The sequence below is a fragment of the Mus pahari genome, chromosome 2 (genome assembly GCF_900095145.1).
Source record: "Mus pahari chromosome 2, PAHARI_EIJ_v1.1, whole genome shotgun sequence".
Classification (NCBI taxonomy): Eukaryota; Metazoa; Chordata; class Mammalia; order Rodentia; family Muridae; genus Mus; species Mus pahari.
Genome location: NC_034591.1, coordinates 140,954,761 through 140,971,590, shown reverse-complemented (window position 1 = coordinate 140,971,590; position 16,830 = coordinate 140,954,761). Strand labels below are relative to the sequence as shown.

At 40.3% G+C, this 16,830-nt stretch overlaps 1 protein-coding gene across 6 annotated transcripts in view; it reads right to left on the bottom strand.

Moving 5' to 3' along the window:
- Positions 1 to 16,830, bottom strand: part of Ano2 (anoctamin 2) — a 339,560-nt gene that overhangs the window by 165,464 nt on the left and 157,266 nt on the right. For all 6 annotated transcript variants that reach the window (XM_021190379.1, XM_021190380.1, XM_021190381.1 and 3 more), the window contains 2 exons: positions 5,063 to 5,197; positions 1,456 to 1,616 (listed from right to left, as the gene is read on the bottom strand). In XM_021190379.1, the coding sequence (XP_021046038.1) occupies positions 1,456 to 1,616; positions 5,063 to 5,197 (296 nt within the window). The remainder of the gene's footprint in view (positions 1 to 1,455; positions 1,617 to 5,062; positions 5,198 to 16,830) is intronic.

The window sequence follows — 16,830 nt, the reverse complement described above, 5'->3', positions numbered from 1 at the left end:
CAGTGTTGAGATCTGATACAGTGTTGAGATCTGATACAGTGTTGATCTGATACAGTGTTGATCTGATACAGTGTTGAGATCTGATACAGTGTTGAGATCTGATACAGTGTTGATCTGATACAGTGTTGATCTGATACAGTGTTGAGATCTGATACAGTGTTGATCTGATCCAGTGTTGAGATCTGATACAGTGTAACAGATCTGATACAGTGTTGAGATCTGATACAGTGTAACAGATCTGATACAGTGTTGAGATCTGATACAGTGGGTGGGCACAGTCCTTCACTTTCACCAGTGAGTGCCCACCAGGCGGTGACTAATGGACTGAAACGTGTTGATTTGCTCTCTTTTTAAATACATAAGAGTGGCCCAGTTTGTAAGAATATATACAGATATAGATATAGATATTGTATGTATATGTCTGTATGTGTTGGTAGGTGGGGTGTACAGAGTGTGTGTGGGTGATATGTGGTGTCTTTGTGGTATGGTGTGTATGTGTATGTGGTGCGTGTGTGATGTGTGGTGTGCAGTATGTGTGTGGTATGGTGTGTCTGTGTGTATATGTGTGTATGTAAGTGTGGGTATGTGTGTGTGTTGTGTACGTATGGTGTGTATGGTATGGTGTGCATGTATGTGTGTGTATGCATTATGTATGTATGCTGTTTGTGGTGTGATATGATGTGTCTGTCTATGTGTTCTGTAGTGTGTGTATGTGTGGTGTGTGGTATGATGTGGTGTGGTGTGGTGTATGTGTAGTGTGTGTAGTGTATATGTCTGTGTATGTGGTGTGTGTGTCGGGGGGTCTGGCTGTCTGTGTGGTGTATGGTATGTGAGTGGGGTGTGTATATGTGTAGGATATTGTGTAGGGTGGTGTGTGTGTGTGTGTTCAGATAAGCGCAATACAGAGCGAGTTAGCTGTGCTGAGGCTCCAGGGAGAATGTAGGAAGGGGAAAATGAAGGAACTGTGTTCTTTCTTTCACAAATACCTTTGGTGAGAATATTGAAAACACCACCTTTACACTAAATAAAATATGCCCAGTCTACACCAGGTGCAGAAAAACAACATAGAAACTGAAAATCAGGAGTGTAAATGTCAGCCCATCATAACACCAGTTACCTCCCACTACACACACACCAGTATTCATCTTTGTACTGTACCCTCCCTATGACTTCACATAGTGAAGGAAAGGCACTGAGTGCCTTATGGGTTGCCAGCAGGTTTTAGGACACACACAGGTTCAAATCCCCATAAGTCATACATACATGATGCCAGTGTGGAGTCAACATTATTCCTCTAAGAGCCATGATGGATATTCCAATTTCCTTTCATACATATCACCAAAGAAGCTATAAAATACTGAATTAAATAAATTGAAGGCTATGACCTTCAACTCCTGGCCACTGTGCCTGTTATAGGACAGTCCCCATTGAGCAGACACTGTGATGACCACTTACCCCACAGAGCCATGAAGATGGAAAAGAAGACGGTGGCTGGATTGTCAAACAGATGACTGGCCCGTGCAGTCCCACAGGCTGAGCTGAGGTTCCAGTAGTCACAGGACTTGTCACACAGGGGACACATGGTGAAGGCATTCTGGTGGTCACACATCTCTTTGCTGCAGTGACAGAGGTTGTAGCATCAGGGCTGTGTTTACTCATATCAAATGGTAACAACGAATAAATGAGCCATCTTCGGAAGAAGTAGGTAACTCTATCACTATAAACTTCCCAGAACGCTAACGATCATCTCAGAGGTACGTGCACTGAATGATGTCTGAGGAAACCTCTTCAGGAGGTGCTACATCTATATGGTTGGTAGGAAACACACACAGCTATGAATAAAGCACCACACTAAGGTTGGGTTTCCTTCCTTCTTCAAGTGCGGGGTGTCTTTTTATACCCTACTGGGCTGCCTTACAAATGTGTGACCTGGTCCCAAGCAGGAACAAACATGAGCATGTGCTGGGACCAGCACAAATGTTAGCCTCTTGAGGAAGTGTGTGAGGAGGAATGTTCGGAATGGTGTAAGAAGGTACTTTTCCATCATCAGAGTCTGTAACCTTTTGTGAAATGGAGACGAATAACCTCAGCCTACTAAGGATTATAACAACCGTGAAACAGGATTAGGAAGAATAAAAGGGAAGGTAAATCCTCCCAAGGATGAGATTCTCTTACACGAAGAAGGAAGTGCGAGCCAAGTGGCTCTAATGGCCTGCATGCTAACACATTACAAATACCCATTATAAATACACTTCTATTTAATAGACTGATGGATATAGTCACAATTCATTGAGTAATGCTGGAGCCAATAAGCTAAGGTGCATATGGACACTTACAAATAAGAATCAAAGAAGAGAGGCTATTTTCCAGGAAATCTAGACAAAACATCTGATCCTAAGGCCTCAGAGCTGACGCAACTGACTTCCTTTTCCAATATGGTTTAAGTTAATTAGCAGTTCTTAGAATGTGCCCAGCTTCCCCCACCATGTAACCACTTAGAAAAAGAAATTTCTGTCTCATGGGTGACATCCTTCAGGTATACCAGGACCATGTGGAAGTATTACCACTCAATTATCTTATACAAAACATTTAGGAATGAAAGTAATTACAGTTTCTCTGCTAGCAGGTGGAGGGAGGGTGACAATAAGATGAGGAACATGCACATGTGAAATTACTCCAATGAAAACATTCATTTGTACAACTAATGTGACTCCATGACACAACAAAACAGTGGAAATACTTAACTGTGCCTAGGTGTGTCTGGGAAAGGGTGTAGGAGTATAATTTTGTTTAGATTTAGAGACCACCTGTCTGTTGACCAGCTATGCTTATGTGTGGCTTTATCAGGTCCACAGAATCTGGACTTCTGATGTATAAGTAGTTATACTTTCAGAGCGGGTCTTCAGAGCTGGGGAGGCAGCTCAGTGGCAGGAACATCTGCCTTGGGTGTTGCCTAGGTCTGATGGCCATCAATAAAAACAAACAACAAAACAAGAGCAGTCCTCATTCAAAAGCCACAGGAAATATTTTCTATTATTTACATCTTCCTGGATTTCCAACAGTCTCTTGATTCTGAAAATCAACCACCGAGGTTTCAATCATATGTCAGTAGATTACAAGTTTTTCCAATGTGACTTACAATTTAAAATTACATGTGACTGTAGGATGAAAATGCAAATGTGTAACTGTATTCAAATACAGCACTATAGACATTAGTCCTTCCTGCTTGTAAAGAACACTAATATTTCATTTCATTCTATGTTATCCTATTGCTCTTGCTAATGTGTATTGTCAACCTGGCTGGATGTCACAGAAGACATATCTGTGGACATGTCTGTAAGGATGTTTTTGGCTTTTTTTTCCAGAGAGATTTAATTGAAGGGGGAAGACCCACCCTCTAGGCTCCAGACCAAATAGAAAGAACACTAGAAGGCAGTGTGAGCACCAGCATCCATTGCTTTCTGCTTCCAGACTGTGGATACAATGTAATCAACTACCTTGTGTTCCTGCCACCATGGTGGACTGTGCCTGGCCAAACAATGGAGTTACAACAAACCTTCCTTAAGTTGCCTTTTCTAGATGTTTTTGTCAAGACTATGAGAAAAATAACCAAATACACTATTTGATTCTGCTTCATCTAAGAGCATCCAATGGGTTTCTCTTCAAAGGTGATGGAACACACACTGAGAGAAAATGTTCTATATCATAATGGTAACATACCTTACATGTGTGCATGTCCCTGCACATGTGAGTATGTATGTGAATGTGTGGTGCACATGCTTCTGTATAGACACAGTTTATCTGTATAGGAAGGCTATGGACATTTCTAGCCAGAAGTCTACACTCTTGTCTCTTATACCAATGTACTTCACTTTGCTCTGTGCACTGCCAGTGCTAGCTCCAGGATGCTTTGTAAGTCCCTCTTTACAAAGTGAGCATGGCAAGACCAGCCTCCCAGGTCCTCTTACTAGGGAACACTTCTCCCCAAGTCCAGTTCTCAGCCCTTTCTTAGGATGGCCATCACACACCCCACTACTGCAGTCAACTATAGTAGACATTTATAGTCCCTTCCCAGTGTCCTTAATTCATTTTGTTACTGACAATCCAGCATGTTGACACAGAACTGACTGAGTAGCATTGCCACAAATGGTCCCATATCTAATTAAGATAAACTTAATCAAGAGAACTTTTAACTTTAAGACACAGCACAAGGGAGATGGCTCAGAGAACTGTGTGGTCATGTAGGTTCTTACAGTTGTTTTAGGTTTTGTGTTTTACTTTTTTGGTGGCTGTTGGTTCTGGTGTATTGCTTTTCTAAACTTTGTTGCTTCTGTATGCTCTCACTCTGTACCGTAGACTGATTTCAAATTCACTATATAGCTCCAAGCCTGGTCTCAAAATCTTAGCCCTCTTTCTACCCCAGTCTCCCAAGTGATACTGAGATCAGATGTAGTCACACAATTAATGTGTAATGTCACCAACAATGTATAAGTTCTTTTGTCCTTCATAGGCCTTCTCTTTCCCATAAGGATCAGCCTTTGTTCTCTTGGCTCTGTTACAGGCCCTACCACATGGTCTGCTGTCTCCTGCAGTTAGTTCCTGGCCTTCCTCGCCATAGCATGCATGGTCCTTTCTTATAGACACTTTTTAAAGCATTATATTCAGTTGCTTCAGTATGTGACCACACGGACATGTGACCTCTACCCAATGATATTGTATGCATTCTGACCTAGATTTTATGGGAAGTCAAAAGGTAAATGTTGTGAAGTTAGGGGACAAAACCATTTATCTGGCATAACTCTTTTCTTTGGGTATTATTTGCTTGTCACAGGAGGTGACGGCCCCAAGGAACAGATGACCATGATGACCAGCGGGGCTCTGCAACCTCTAGACCCTACAGCTCCCAGTTCCAACTCTGAAGGGAAGTTACATGTGTGTGAAGAAATGGAGGATAAAGAGGAAGGATTTTGGAAAGAGCTGTGTGAAATGTACTCAAAAGTAGGGCAAAACTCCAAACTCTGACAACATGGGAGCACTCCCTCTAAAATGGTAAGCAACTTACCTGGGAATATCTTCCTCAATTGTCGCACATCCATAAAGAAACACAATCACTCCAATGACAGAAGACGGGATCAGGAATGATGTATACAACCCAAGCCAAGCAAAATACAGCCCGATTTTCTCTCCAAAATACTTCCTGGAAAACCAAGAAAGAAAAGAAAATGAAACACTTATTAGCAACATCATATACTTCCCCATATTTCTTTTTGTTCTATGATTCAAAATAGGTTGGCAAAACATTTACTCTTGTCATGAATTCAAAGGAATGAAGGCTACAGGAGAAAGGATCTCTGCATGAAAACTCAACAACTCATCTTGGTTGAGATGAAGTGCATTCCTCTAGACTCACACATACGCATTAGAGTTGGCCAGTTGTGGGAAGTTGAGAGCTACGAGAAAGAACACAACCCTAACAGCAAACCAAAAATATCCCACAAGTTTCAGTATCCTCACCAATACAAATAGCACATTATTATTTTAGATCCATACTGCTCAACTCACAGAAAGTGTATATTCAAAAAAAACTCACTTAATAAAGTTTATAAATCATATTTGTAGGTGTGTGTGCCAGCAGACACAAACATACACATATTTAAACAATGACTAAAAGAAATTCAATTAAACGTTTGTAAAGGTTTCTTTGGCTGAGTGGTTTTTATTTCTTTATTTTCTGGACCATTCGATTTAGGCAGACTGATATCCAAAAAGCTATAAATATCTAGCTTATATGAAAAGACAGGCCACGGCATATTCCTTGCCTCTAAATATGATCCCTTTGATCCCTTCGTAAATATATATTGCTCTTGTATTGAGAATGCTTAGCATAAAAGAGCTACCCTCTTAGCAAAACTCTAACAGTGTTGTTATATAATGGGACTCTAGAGCAATGGTTCTCAACCTTCCTAATCCTGTGACCCTTTAGTACAGTTCTTCATATTGTGGTGACCCTCGACCATAAAATTAGTTTTGTTGCTACTTCAGAACTGTAACTTTGCTACTGTTGTGAAGCATAATGTAATTATCTGATATGCAAATATTTTTAGGCAACCCATGTGAACAGGGACCACAAGTTGAGAACTACTGTTCTAGAGCTTATAAATCCTATGTAGATAAAGATTCACACCCCTTGATTGGCATCTTCTGTTTTACCCTCAATATAGTTCTGGTAACCACAATCTCGCACTCAGGTGCTACATGTCCTGTAATAGTAAATCTCTCATGAAAGTGACATTACATAGTGTTTGCACTACTGTGCCTGGCTTACTTCACTTGGCGTAGTGTCCTCCAGGTTCATTCATATTGTCACAAATGGCAGAATGCCCTCCACTTATCATGCACCACATTTTATCTGTACATCTGTGGATGGATTCTTGATTGATTCTACTTTGGGGCAACCAGGGACCACTGAGCTATAACCTAGGGTGTGAGCATCTCTCTTCAAGATCTTGACCTGAAATTCTTGAAATATATATCTGAAAGTGGAATTGTTGCATCAAATGGGAACACTGGTTTTTTGTTTGTTTGTTTGTTTTTGAGAAATATCCATATTATTTGAACAGTGGCTTCTACAGTATGCTTTCCTCTCCGGGCGTCTCTACCTAGCCATCTGTCTTACCATTTGATATTAGCTATCCTACCAAATATCAAGTGATATCTCATTCTGCCTTTGCTTCATATGGTTCTGATGACTAATGATAAAAAATATTTTTTGACTATTTGAATCTTTTCTTTGGCGAAGTGACTAATTTACTTCCATGTTTAAGTCGGTTGTTAATGTTCTAGGTTCTCTCTCTTTCTCTCTCTCATTCTATGTTACAATGGATTTTTAATTTTCTAAGTTCTTTCTCCCTTCCTCCATTCTCCCCTTAATGAGTTATAAGATTTTCTTAAATATGGGTCCTTTACCAGAACTTTGGTTTGTAAATAATTTTTCTCACTTAAAAAAAATAATGCAAAGCAGGAAACAGAGATTTATTCAAAGTGGCCACCTTGGGAAGAGGACAAAGAGGATCCAGCAGAGCCCCGTGCCCATTTGGAGTCCTGAAGTGAGTCAGATTGAGAATACATTTTAGGCTGATAGAATTCTATTTGTCTACTTGTGTTTTTATTGATTAGGTGCAGTATCTGTGAGATTTCCCCCACATATTCTAGTGTGTCAGGTTTTACATGTAGATATTTAGCACAATTGAGATGAGTTTGTAAAATGCACAAATGAAATACCCAAGAATAAAAGTAACCAAGGAGTAAAAGACACACAGAAAACTATAAAGCTTTGACTAGAGAAATCAAAGAGGACACAAATAAGTGGAAGTAGTAGCTATCTTGTGCTCATGAATGGTAGGGATTAATACAACTAAAATCTCCATACTAGCTCTGTTAATATATGTGATTGAAGGAACTTTATAAACACCTGCAAAAATCATAACAATTATTTTGTATTCTCTTTTCTGAAATTGGACAATTTTAAATGTTTCATATTTAAGTGCACTCATTCTTTCTTATGCTCGATTGTGTTGGCTCTCTATTGGAGTTTTCTTGTGAGCTCTCTATTTTTTTTCTTGTGAGCTCTCTGTTGCAGGTAGATTATGGATGGATCAGCTGACAGAGTCTGTAGGTAAGATAGCTAAGAATGCACTGATATACCTGAGCCAAGTCATAAAAGGGGAATCTGTTACCATGGTCTATGGATGCAACCACTGCAAGAGTCTATGGTAAAAAAGGCCTGCTTCCAGGGTTTAGGAGTAAAGTGCATTGTTAATTTATGGATCCTGGGGTTGCTATGCAGTCTTTGTGAAGATGGGACTGTCTTTGGGTTCCTTGGCCAAATGGGGCTGCTTGTAGGTCTGTTAGAGAGTTAGAAGAGTTTCTGCGAGGCTTCCCAGTGTTTGCAAAAGGTCACGACAGACAGAAGATGCATAAATAGGGCTCCTTTGGGGACTGAACACAAGCTGAGCTACTTCTGTATCTGTGCATATAAAGGCATGTCTACCATGAGTAGACAAGGCTGCTTATAGGTTCACAGCTGGACATGTTTCTAGCAGGGACAAGGGCAGGTGTTCTGTTACCACAGGGCATAAGACAAATTCTCAATGAAACCAAGTGGTGTAAATCTTGGAGCTCTGATAAATGCATATTTTACCTGCAGATGGTTATTAAATATGTTGTTTCTCTGGGAGGGCTCCATTCTACCAATGATAGATCCAGTTTATTTATCTACTAAGTGATAAATCACTTTATTTGTGTCTATATTTTAATTTTTGCCTTTGTTAATTATTTAAAATAACAAGTGATTACTTTTAAAGAGAAACTTACTACCTGTATCTTTTTTGTCTTCACTTTAAACTTAGCCAACTGTCACACTAAGGTAATTTCATTAGAATGAGTATTAATTGTGAATCTGTAAGAGAAAACTTTCCACAAAGAATCAACAAATTTCATTTGTCATGAGCTTATGGCATGAAACACAGGCAATAAACTTTCTGTCTTCACTTTGATGGAAAGCCTGAAAGGCCAGGAGTATGGTAAAAAGAATTATAAACCCACTTTTAGAAGTTGGTTTGCATTAAATATTTATGCAATTGCAGGAAACATAGTTTCCACTGTTACCAGAGAAATGAAAATAATCTGTGAAATGGTAACTTTTGTTATTCCCATGATAAATCTTAAGTTTCAAAGGAACAAAGAAAACTTAATTTTTGAAAGTGACAACACATCACGGAAAGCTGAGACACGTGCACAAACAACCTAAAAGGCAGCGTTCGTCCCTTGTTTCTGCTTCAAGTTCCTGTGTGACTATGTACCCTAAATTCCCCCTCTCAGTGCTATACTGTGACCCAGAGTTAAGCCAAATAGATTGCTTTCAATCCATGTCTTATCACAAGAGAGATCAAGAACACAGAGCATGCTATTGTAGCAGTATACTGCTGAAGGTACCTGAAGCTTATAGTGTCCTAAAGGGACAAAAAGCAAACCCACCTCAGTCTCTCAGTAGATTGGCTCAGTCCCAACACTAATGGCCTGGGCAAAGAGCACCTCTGTGGGGTGGAAACACTGCGAATCTCAGGCTCCACTCCTCTCATTCAGACTGCCTGGCATTCTAAAAAAGTTACGAGGTACACAGAACCTAATTTCTCATTGTCAAGAAATAAGCCAATTAATGATACCAAATTTGATCCATGTGTTATAATGAGAAAATCATTACTTCGTGATAGTTATAAAAAAGATATACTAAAGAAAAGTTGGTCAGAAAATACAAACCACACATAAAGAAAAAGAAAAAAGGAGAAAAAGAAAGCTATCTAACAATCCAAAGCTATAGCACAAAGCCAGTTAGACGGCCCAGTGGGTAAACATGCGAATCACCAATTCCGACAGCTGGAGTTGGACACCTAGAAACCACATGGTAAGAGAATGAATTCCTGAAAATTGTCCTTTGATCTCCACATGGGTGGAGGCATACACCTCTGTGCACCCACCCACCTGCCCCAAACAAACACGCAAATAGATAAATAAGTAAGTGAACAAATAATTTTTACATTGTAGGGCAAATATAAAAGGACCCATCCTACATGTAATTAGAGACTCGGGAGGAATGAGAACAGATTAAATATTTGAATGAATAATTTACCCCAGCTAAGAATTTCCAAAAGTCAGAAAAGACAATAAAACACAGGTCAAAGTCACAGAATGCCAAGCAGGGTGGGCATGAGAGCAGTCAGCAGCCACCTACCTAGACACTTCACACTGAAACTGATGACAGTCAAGATTGAAAGAAGATTCTTTAAACATGCTGGGTGAACGGCAGATTAACTACAGAGGGAAAGTCTCAGATGGGACTGCAGCCAGTTTCTCAGCAGAAACTGTGAAAGCTAAGTAGAGTGACAGCTTCAGAGTGTGTAAAGAAAAAAAACCCGTTAGCCTAGAATACTACACATAAAGAAAATGTCTTTCAAAAATGAAGGCAAAACCCAAATATGGCAGCAATCAAAAGCTTAATTCACTGCCAACAAAGCTGCCCTACAAAAAAATGTTGAAGGAGCTCTTTGGGCAAAATGAGTATAATCCAAGCAGAAATATGGATCTACACAAGATAGAAAGTACTAGAAATGGTAAAAAGAATGATAAATAAAAATCATTCTTATTTTTAATCTACATGAACTATAATTCACTTTCTGAAGCATGATTTTCCAATGTGGGTAGCACCATCCCTGAGGGGAGCTAATGTTGGATTTCTGGAGTCCAGTTTAGGATATTGATTGTTGCTATGATCATTTAACCCCTCCAAAGGCAGGGGTAGCACATAAAGAGATATATAGTTTATCAATAACTAGTACCCCCGAGCTTGTGTCTCTAGCTGCATATGTAGCAGAAGATGGCCTAATCGGCCATCACTGGGAAGAGAGGCCCCTTGGTCTTGCAAACTTTATATGATCCAGGTCAAGGGAATGCCTGGGCCAAGTAGTGGGAGTGGGTGGGTAGGGGAGCAGGGGTGGGGGGGTATAGGGAACTTTCGGGATAGCATTTGAAATGTAAATAAAGAAAATAATAATAAAAAAATTTTTAAAAAGGTAAAAAAAAAAGAGATCATGGGACAAGAAAAGACTGGAGTCTGAAAATGGTACTAGAAGAACAAGATTTAGAACTCAGGTTAAAGCAAAAATAGTGAGCAGGTATTATGGGATTTATAGCCTGTGCATAAGTAAGCTATGTGAGAGAAAAAAGGGATGATTAAAGGAAGGGAAGAATACTCTTGTAGGTTGTTAGCTGTGAAGGGTGTGGAGATATATGTTTGAAAGTAAAGTGTCATACATTAAAGATGGTAAACCCAGAAGTGTCACCAAAATATACCAATGTTAGAGTTAACTAATAGACCATGTCTTAGTCCAGTTTCTAGTCCTGCACAAAACATAATGACCGAGAAGCAAACTGGGGAGGAAAGGGTTACAATTCCATGTTGCTGTTCATCACCAAAGGAAGTCAGGTCAGGAACTCACACACAATAGAAACCTGGAGGCAGGAGCTGATGCAGAAGCCATGGAGGGGTGCTGCTCAGCCTGCCCTGTTATAGAACCCAGGACAACCAGCCCAGGGATGGCGCCACCCACTCCCATCCTTGTTGGATAATTGAGAAAATGCCTTACAGCTGGATATCATGGAGGCATTTCCTCCAGGGAGGCTCCTTTCTCTGTGATAACTCCAGCTGTGACAAGTTGACACACAAAACCAGCCAGTATAGATCATTATTAGAGATGAAGTGGAATAAGAAGAAAAAATCAACTCAAATTGAAAAAAAAACAAGAACAAAGAAAAATAAGAAAATGATAAATATACAATATGAATATATTAAAGATTATATTAAGTGTGAATGGTTTAAATAACTCAAAAGGCTGAGATTGTGAAGTTAGGAAAGAAAGTAAAACTCAGCCATATATTTTTATAAGAAATATCATTTAAATAGAAAGACATATTTGGACATTAAAAAGATCATAAGTATGAATGTATTATACAAGCAGTAATTTTAAAAGGCTAAGACAAAACAGACTTCAGAAAAAGACTATTACCAGGACATAGGAGAAGCCTACATAGTGAGCACTTCACCAAAATCAAATAAACCTAAATGTGTGTGTACATCTTCAAAATACATGCAGTAAAACTCGCTCAAAACTAAAGGATGATAAGTCTTCGAATAGAAATTACCACTATTCCTCAACTTACAATGGAGCCACACCCGAAACATTCTAAATGCAAAACATTCTAAGCTTAAAATGCATTCAATTACACAGTCAGCTGTCAGTATGTTTCATTGTGGGATGTCGTTGTTTGCTCTCAGGATTTCCTGGCTGATGGAAGTTACGCTTGCTGCTACTGCCACCCACATTGTAAAATATGATATTATAGTTCTATATATCTTTAGTTAGGAAAAGTCTATTGAAGTCATGTCACTTTCACAGCATCATGAACTGACACCCACACGGTGCCAACCCTGTTTTAATAAAGGAGAAGACGAGTAGCCAGAAAGTCAGGAAGACGTTAAAGCCAACCGAAGCCAAGCCAGTCTAATTTACATTTATAGAATTTTCTACCAAATAACAACAGATATTTATCCTTCTCAATACTCAGACACGAAGATAGATCAAATTCTGAGCCATAAAATGAACTTAACAAATGTGAATGCCTGAAATAATAAATATTTTGTTCCATGACCACAACTAAATTAAACTGAAAACTGCCAGAAGAGTGAGTGATATCTGGAGGAAATCCCCAAAGAGTTGGAAATTAAACAATACCCTTCTAAACAACTCATGGATCAAAGAAGACATCACAAAGACAACAGGAAAATATTTCAACTGAGTGAAAAACAAAGCACACCAAACTTTGCATGATGCCATCAGACCGTGTTTAGAGGGAAAGCTAAGGCATTAGACACTTGAACTGGAAACACAGTGTTTTGAGTTAGTAACCTGAGCCTCTCCCTCAACTAGAAAAACAAGCAAGGGGAAGGGAGTGGACACAAATGCATAAATCAATAATCGTGTTATCAATCAATTCAATTTTTTTTAATTGTGGAAGTCAAATAGATGTGCAAGAACCGCATCTTGTCTATGACATGTCTTCTAGCACCTTTGGGAACACAACAGAGCCAGGAACACGGGCTCTGGAACAGCAAGGGCTACATGGGCATGTTGCTTCTGCCATTCCCTGAGATGAAGTCTCCATTTCTCTTACCTTTGTTTACCCTCATTTCAAATTTTGTTAGTATGAAAGTTAGATGAGCTAGGTTTTATGAGAGCATTGTAGATAAATACATGTTAATGGTTACTGAGTATATCACTTCACTCTGGATTAACATGAAGACCTTCTGCTCACACACGATGACTGAGTGACACTGCAGGCATCATACTGGGGAAAGATGTTCTCATGAAGATGGTCAACACAGGATGTCTAGCTAAAGTATATAGAGGACTTCCACCTGTCAGTAAGAAACAGATGACCCAACTGAGAAGTGAGCAAAAGACTTGAGGATAACACTGAATGGAATAGAATAATAACCAGTTGACCAATAAATACAAAAGGTTTAATTTGTTGGTTTAATTCCCTGAAAAATGCCAGCAGGGTGAAGTCCAGAGGCAACCTCTGTTTCCAACCCTACCCTAGTCCATCAGCCTGACGGGTGACAGGAATAGTTTGGGCCTTGCTTCTGACCTGTTTAAGACACTGAAATGACCGTTTGATTTGGAAAGCATCTGCCACACAAGTGTGGAGCCCTGAGCTAAAGCCTCAAATCCCACACTAAAAAAGAAAGTCAACAACACAGCGCACACTTATGACACCAATGCTAGGGTTGTGGGGACGGGGAGACTTCCAGCCACAAAAGCCAGGCAAGCCAACAAAACTCCCTCCCCAGTAAGACCCAGGGATGGGACTAACATTGCTCTTAAATTCTAATTATTTATGTCCTCCTTTATACATTTCTCTGAGACAGTATAAGTGGGCTGCAGTTTGTAAGGAGCCAATATTAAAGAGCAATGAAGGAAGTGTGACGTTCATTTAGTAGTATGGCATGCCCAGCCTTGAGTGGAGAACTTTGTGGTAAGTATGTCTGCCCTCTGTGCTTTCTGAACCTTAGAAAAGCAAGTTAACATTAGTGTAAGGCAAAAGTTAGAATTGCATGTGCAAAAACAGCCCAGGTTGACTCAGTAGCTTCTGTTGTACACTGAATATGAGTTCTACCCTTCAAAGATTGTGGTTTTAATGCATGGTTCCCAGTTGGTGGTGCAACTTAGGGATGAAGCCTAATTGAAAGTAGACCAATGGGATGGGTCCTTGGGGCATATTATTCCTGGTCATGCCCCAACTTTCTCTTTGCTTCCTGATGAGCCATGAAGAGCACAGTTCTCCTCCACATGTTCCCGCCGCTATGGTATTCTGCCCATATGTAGTGCCACGTAAACATGGACAGAGCCCCCCCCTGAAACTGTGAGTTACAGTAAACCCTTGCTCTTTAAAGTTGTTTCCATCACTAGTAGTTTCTTTGGTCTAACTCTCAGTCAACTCAAAAGGAAAGGTCAGAGTGTTATCTTTTCTCTCAAGGGTGCCCCATTACCTGGTTCACATGACAGTTTTTAGGCAAAGGGGGAAGCGAACTGCTACTATAGAGAGAAGAGGGCAGGAAACGTCACTCTCAGCAGAGACCATGGTGTGAGAGTCTCTCCCTGTCTGAACCTCACAGTCCCAAGCCTGTCTCATCTCTACTATGCATAGACAGTGGTTCCAAATCTTGACTATTAGGAATCATGTTCCATTAAACATGCATATGCAGATATTTATGTTATATTCTGACTTAGATTCCTTTGAGTATATACCAAAACTGGTATAGTTGGGTCATATAGATCTATTTTTAGATCTTGGAGAGCCTTTATAATAACTTCTATATCCTGGGTCACAGCCCAGGGTAAATGGCCTCTCTGCTTCTCTTCTCTCCCTGGGCTGTCTTTTTGCACAGAGATGAGAGAATTCTTCCACAATTCCATCAGGTGTAACATTCTTCTTCCTAAGATAGTTTCTTACTTCTTCCCATATAAAAAATAAAACACCCCAAATTATTGTCCTGACCTATAAGGCCTCATTTGATCTGGAACCCATCTTCTGCTCTGCTCCTAACAAATGGGGCTCCATACTATTCCTCAAACACACTACATCTGTTCCTACCTTGGGGTCCTAGCCATTGCTTGTACCTCTGCTCATTTCTTCACTTCTTCTGGCTAACCCAAACCACCTCCGACATCCCTGTGCACTCGTTCCACTTCAGTGGCACCAAGCTCAGTGGCACCAAGCTCAGTACCCTACCCTCTTTCCGCCGTTTCTGCTTTACTCCATCTCCACGGTTAAGATGGAAACTTCCATGAAAGTGGAGACTTCCCATCCTTTAGTGTCAAGAGTATGCCAGACACCTCACAGAAGCACAGTGTTTGTTTAATGGATACCCAACTTGTCACACAAAGAGGGGGAAGACAGAGAGGAGGTACATACAAAACTTGCCAGGATGAACTCTGATCTGTGTGAACTCTGAAGGCATCTTACAGTAGGTAAGACAATACAGCTAACAAGAACTCAGAGCCCAACTCAAGACCAGCTGACTTCAACCTGTCCACTACCTGTGACACAAGTCTTCTAGGTGACAGAGTAGATGAGAATGTAGCCTTAAGCTTCCAAGATTAAACATCATTACCATCTATTTTCCATTTTAATAAAAGACTGGAAGGAAAACCAAAGGATTGTCTAAAATGAATTTCTCCATCCAATAGTTTATAAAGCCCTTTGATTTCCAAAAAAAAAGGGTTTATATCACAAAGGCAGTGATGGTATCAGTTCCAATTTCTATTTGCAAAAAGTCAATAAATACAGCAGGTCTTTCAGCATCTTCTGTTTGAGTGAACAGCATGAGCTTCCAAGTGTGTGTCAAGTGGTGATTAGAGACACATGCTCGTGCCCAGCCCGTGATCACTTATCGCCTGGTGGTTTTGGCCATTTTACAGTGTTTTTATTCTCATTCTTAAATATTGCTTACTTCGTACCCAGGAAAAAAAAATCTTTAAATAAAAATGGAAACATAAGGAACACTGATGGCCAGATACAGCACTGAAGCGTAGAGCATGGAGACGGGAAGAACAAAATCCACAAACTGGCCTGCACGAGGTACTCACAAACTGACCTGCACGGGGTACTCACAGAGAGGCCTGCACGGGGTACTCACAAACTGGCCTTGCAAGGGGTACTCACAAACTGGCCTGCATGGGGTACTCACAAACTGGCCTGCACGGGGTACTCACAAACTGGCCTGCATGGGGTACTCACAGAGAGGCATATGTGCTGCTACAGTTTAGAGCTGAAGTATTTCCACATGGTCCAGGCACTGAAAGCTTCGTCTCCAGCCCACAGTAGTATTGGAGGGCTTTAAGAGTTGAGGCCTAGAGGGTGATCGTTGGGACACTGGGGGTAGTGTACTCTCAAATGAGATTGTAAGGCCTCTGTCTCCTTATTTCCTCATTATAAGTTGATTATCTTAGGGGTTGGTTATTATAATAGAAAGTAAATACTTGAATGTAACTCAAAAAAAAAATGATCATACTACATGAAAAGGCACCTCTATTCCGAAACACAATGCTTAAAATGAAGGAAGATATTATGATCCTTGGACACAGTTGGCTGATCGGTTATCGGGAGCTAAACTGACTCCATGCACCAGAGACCATACTAAGAAACCCTTGCAATGGTAATCTAAACCTTTCTCTTTTGCTCATCATCTGGAGAGTGAAAGGTAACTAACTACTTAGCTAAATTAGCCAGGTGTTTAACTCAAAAGGCAAACATAACTAATTTCCATTTTTAAAGGTGGTACTTTTGATCAGATTTATAGTAGTAGGTATGGATTTCCTCCCATGGAACAGACCTCAAAAGCGAGGCAGTTGGTTCTCTCACCACAGTCATGGCACTCTTGTATCAGTGCCTAACAGGTCAGAGTACAGCCTTTGGGCTCCAGCACTGAGTTAGATCCCTGATCCTTCCTCTTTCCAGGGAGCTTGAGTAGCACTTTCTGGCAGAATGAAAGCTAGCCAGTCAGCAGAGGAAACGGTTCCCTATAAGCTTGTGGTTGATGTCTCTGTGTTCTGACGCCAACATGTTTGGTGTCTTCAACAACGGTGTTTGTTACAAAATTATAGCAGGCAACCTACTGTCATTATTTTGCTAAGTGACCTTTTTAAGCAGTCT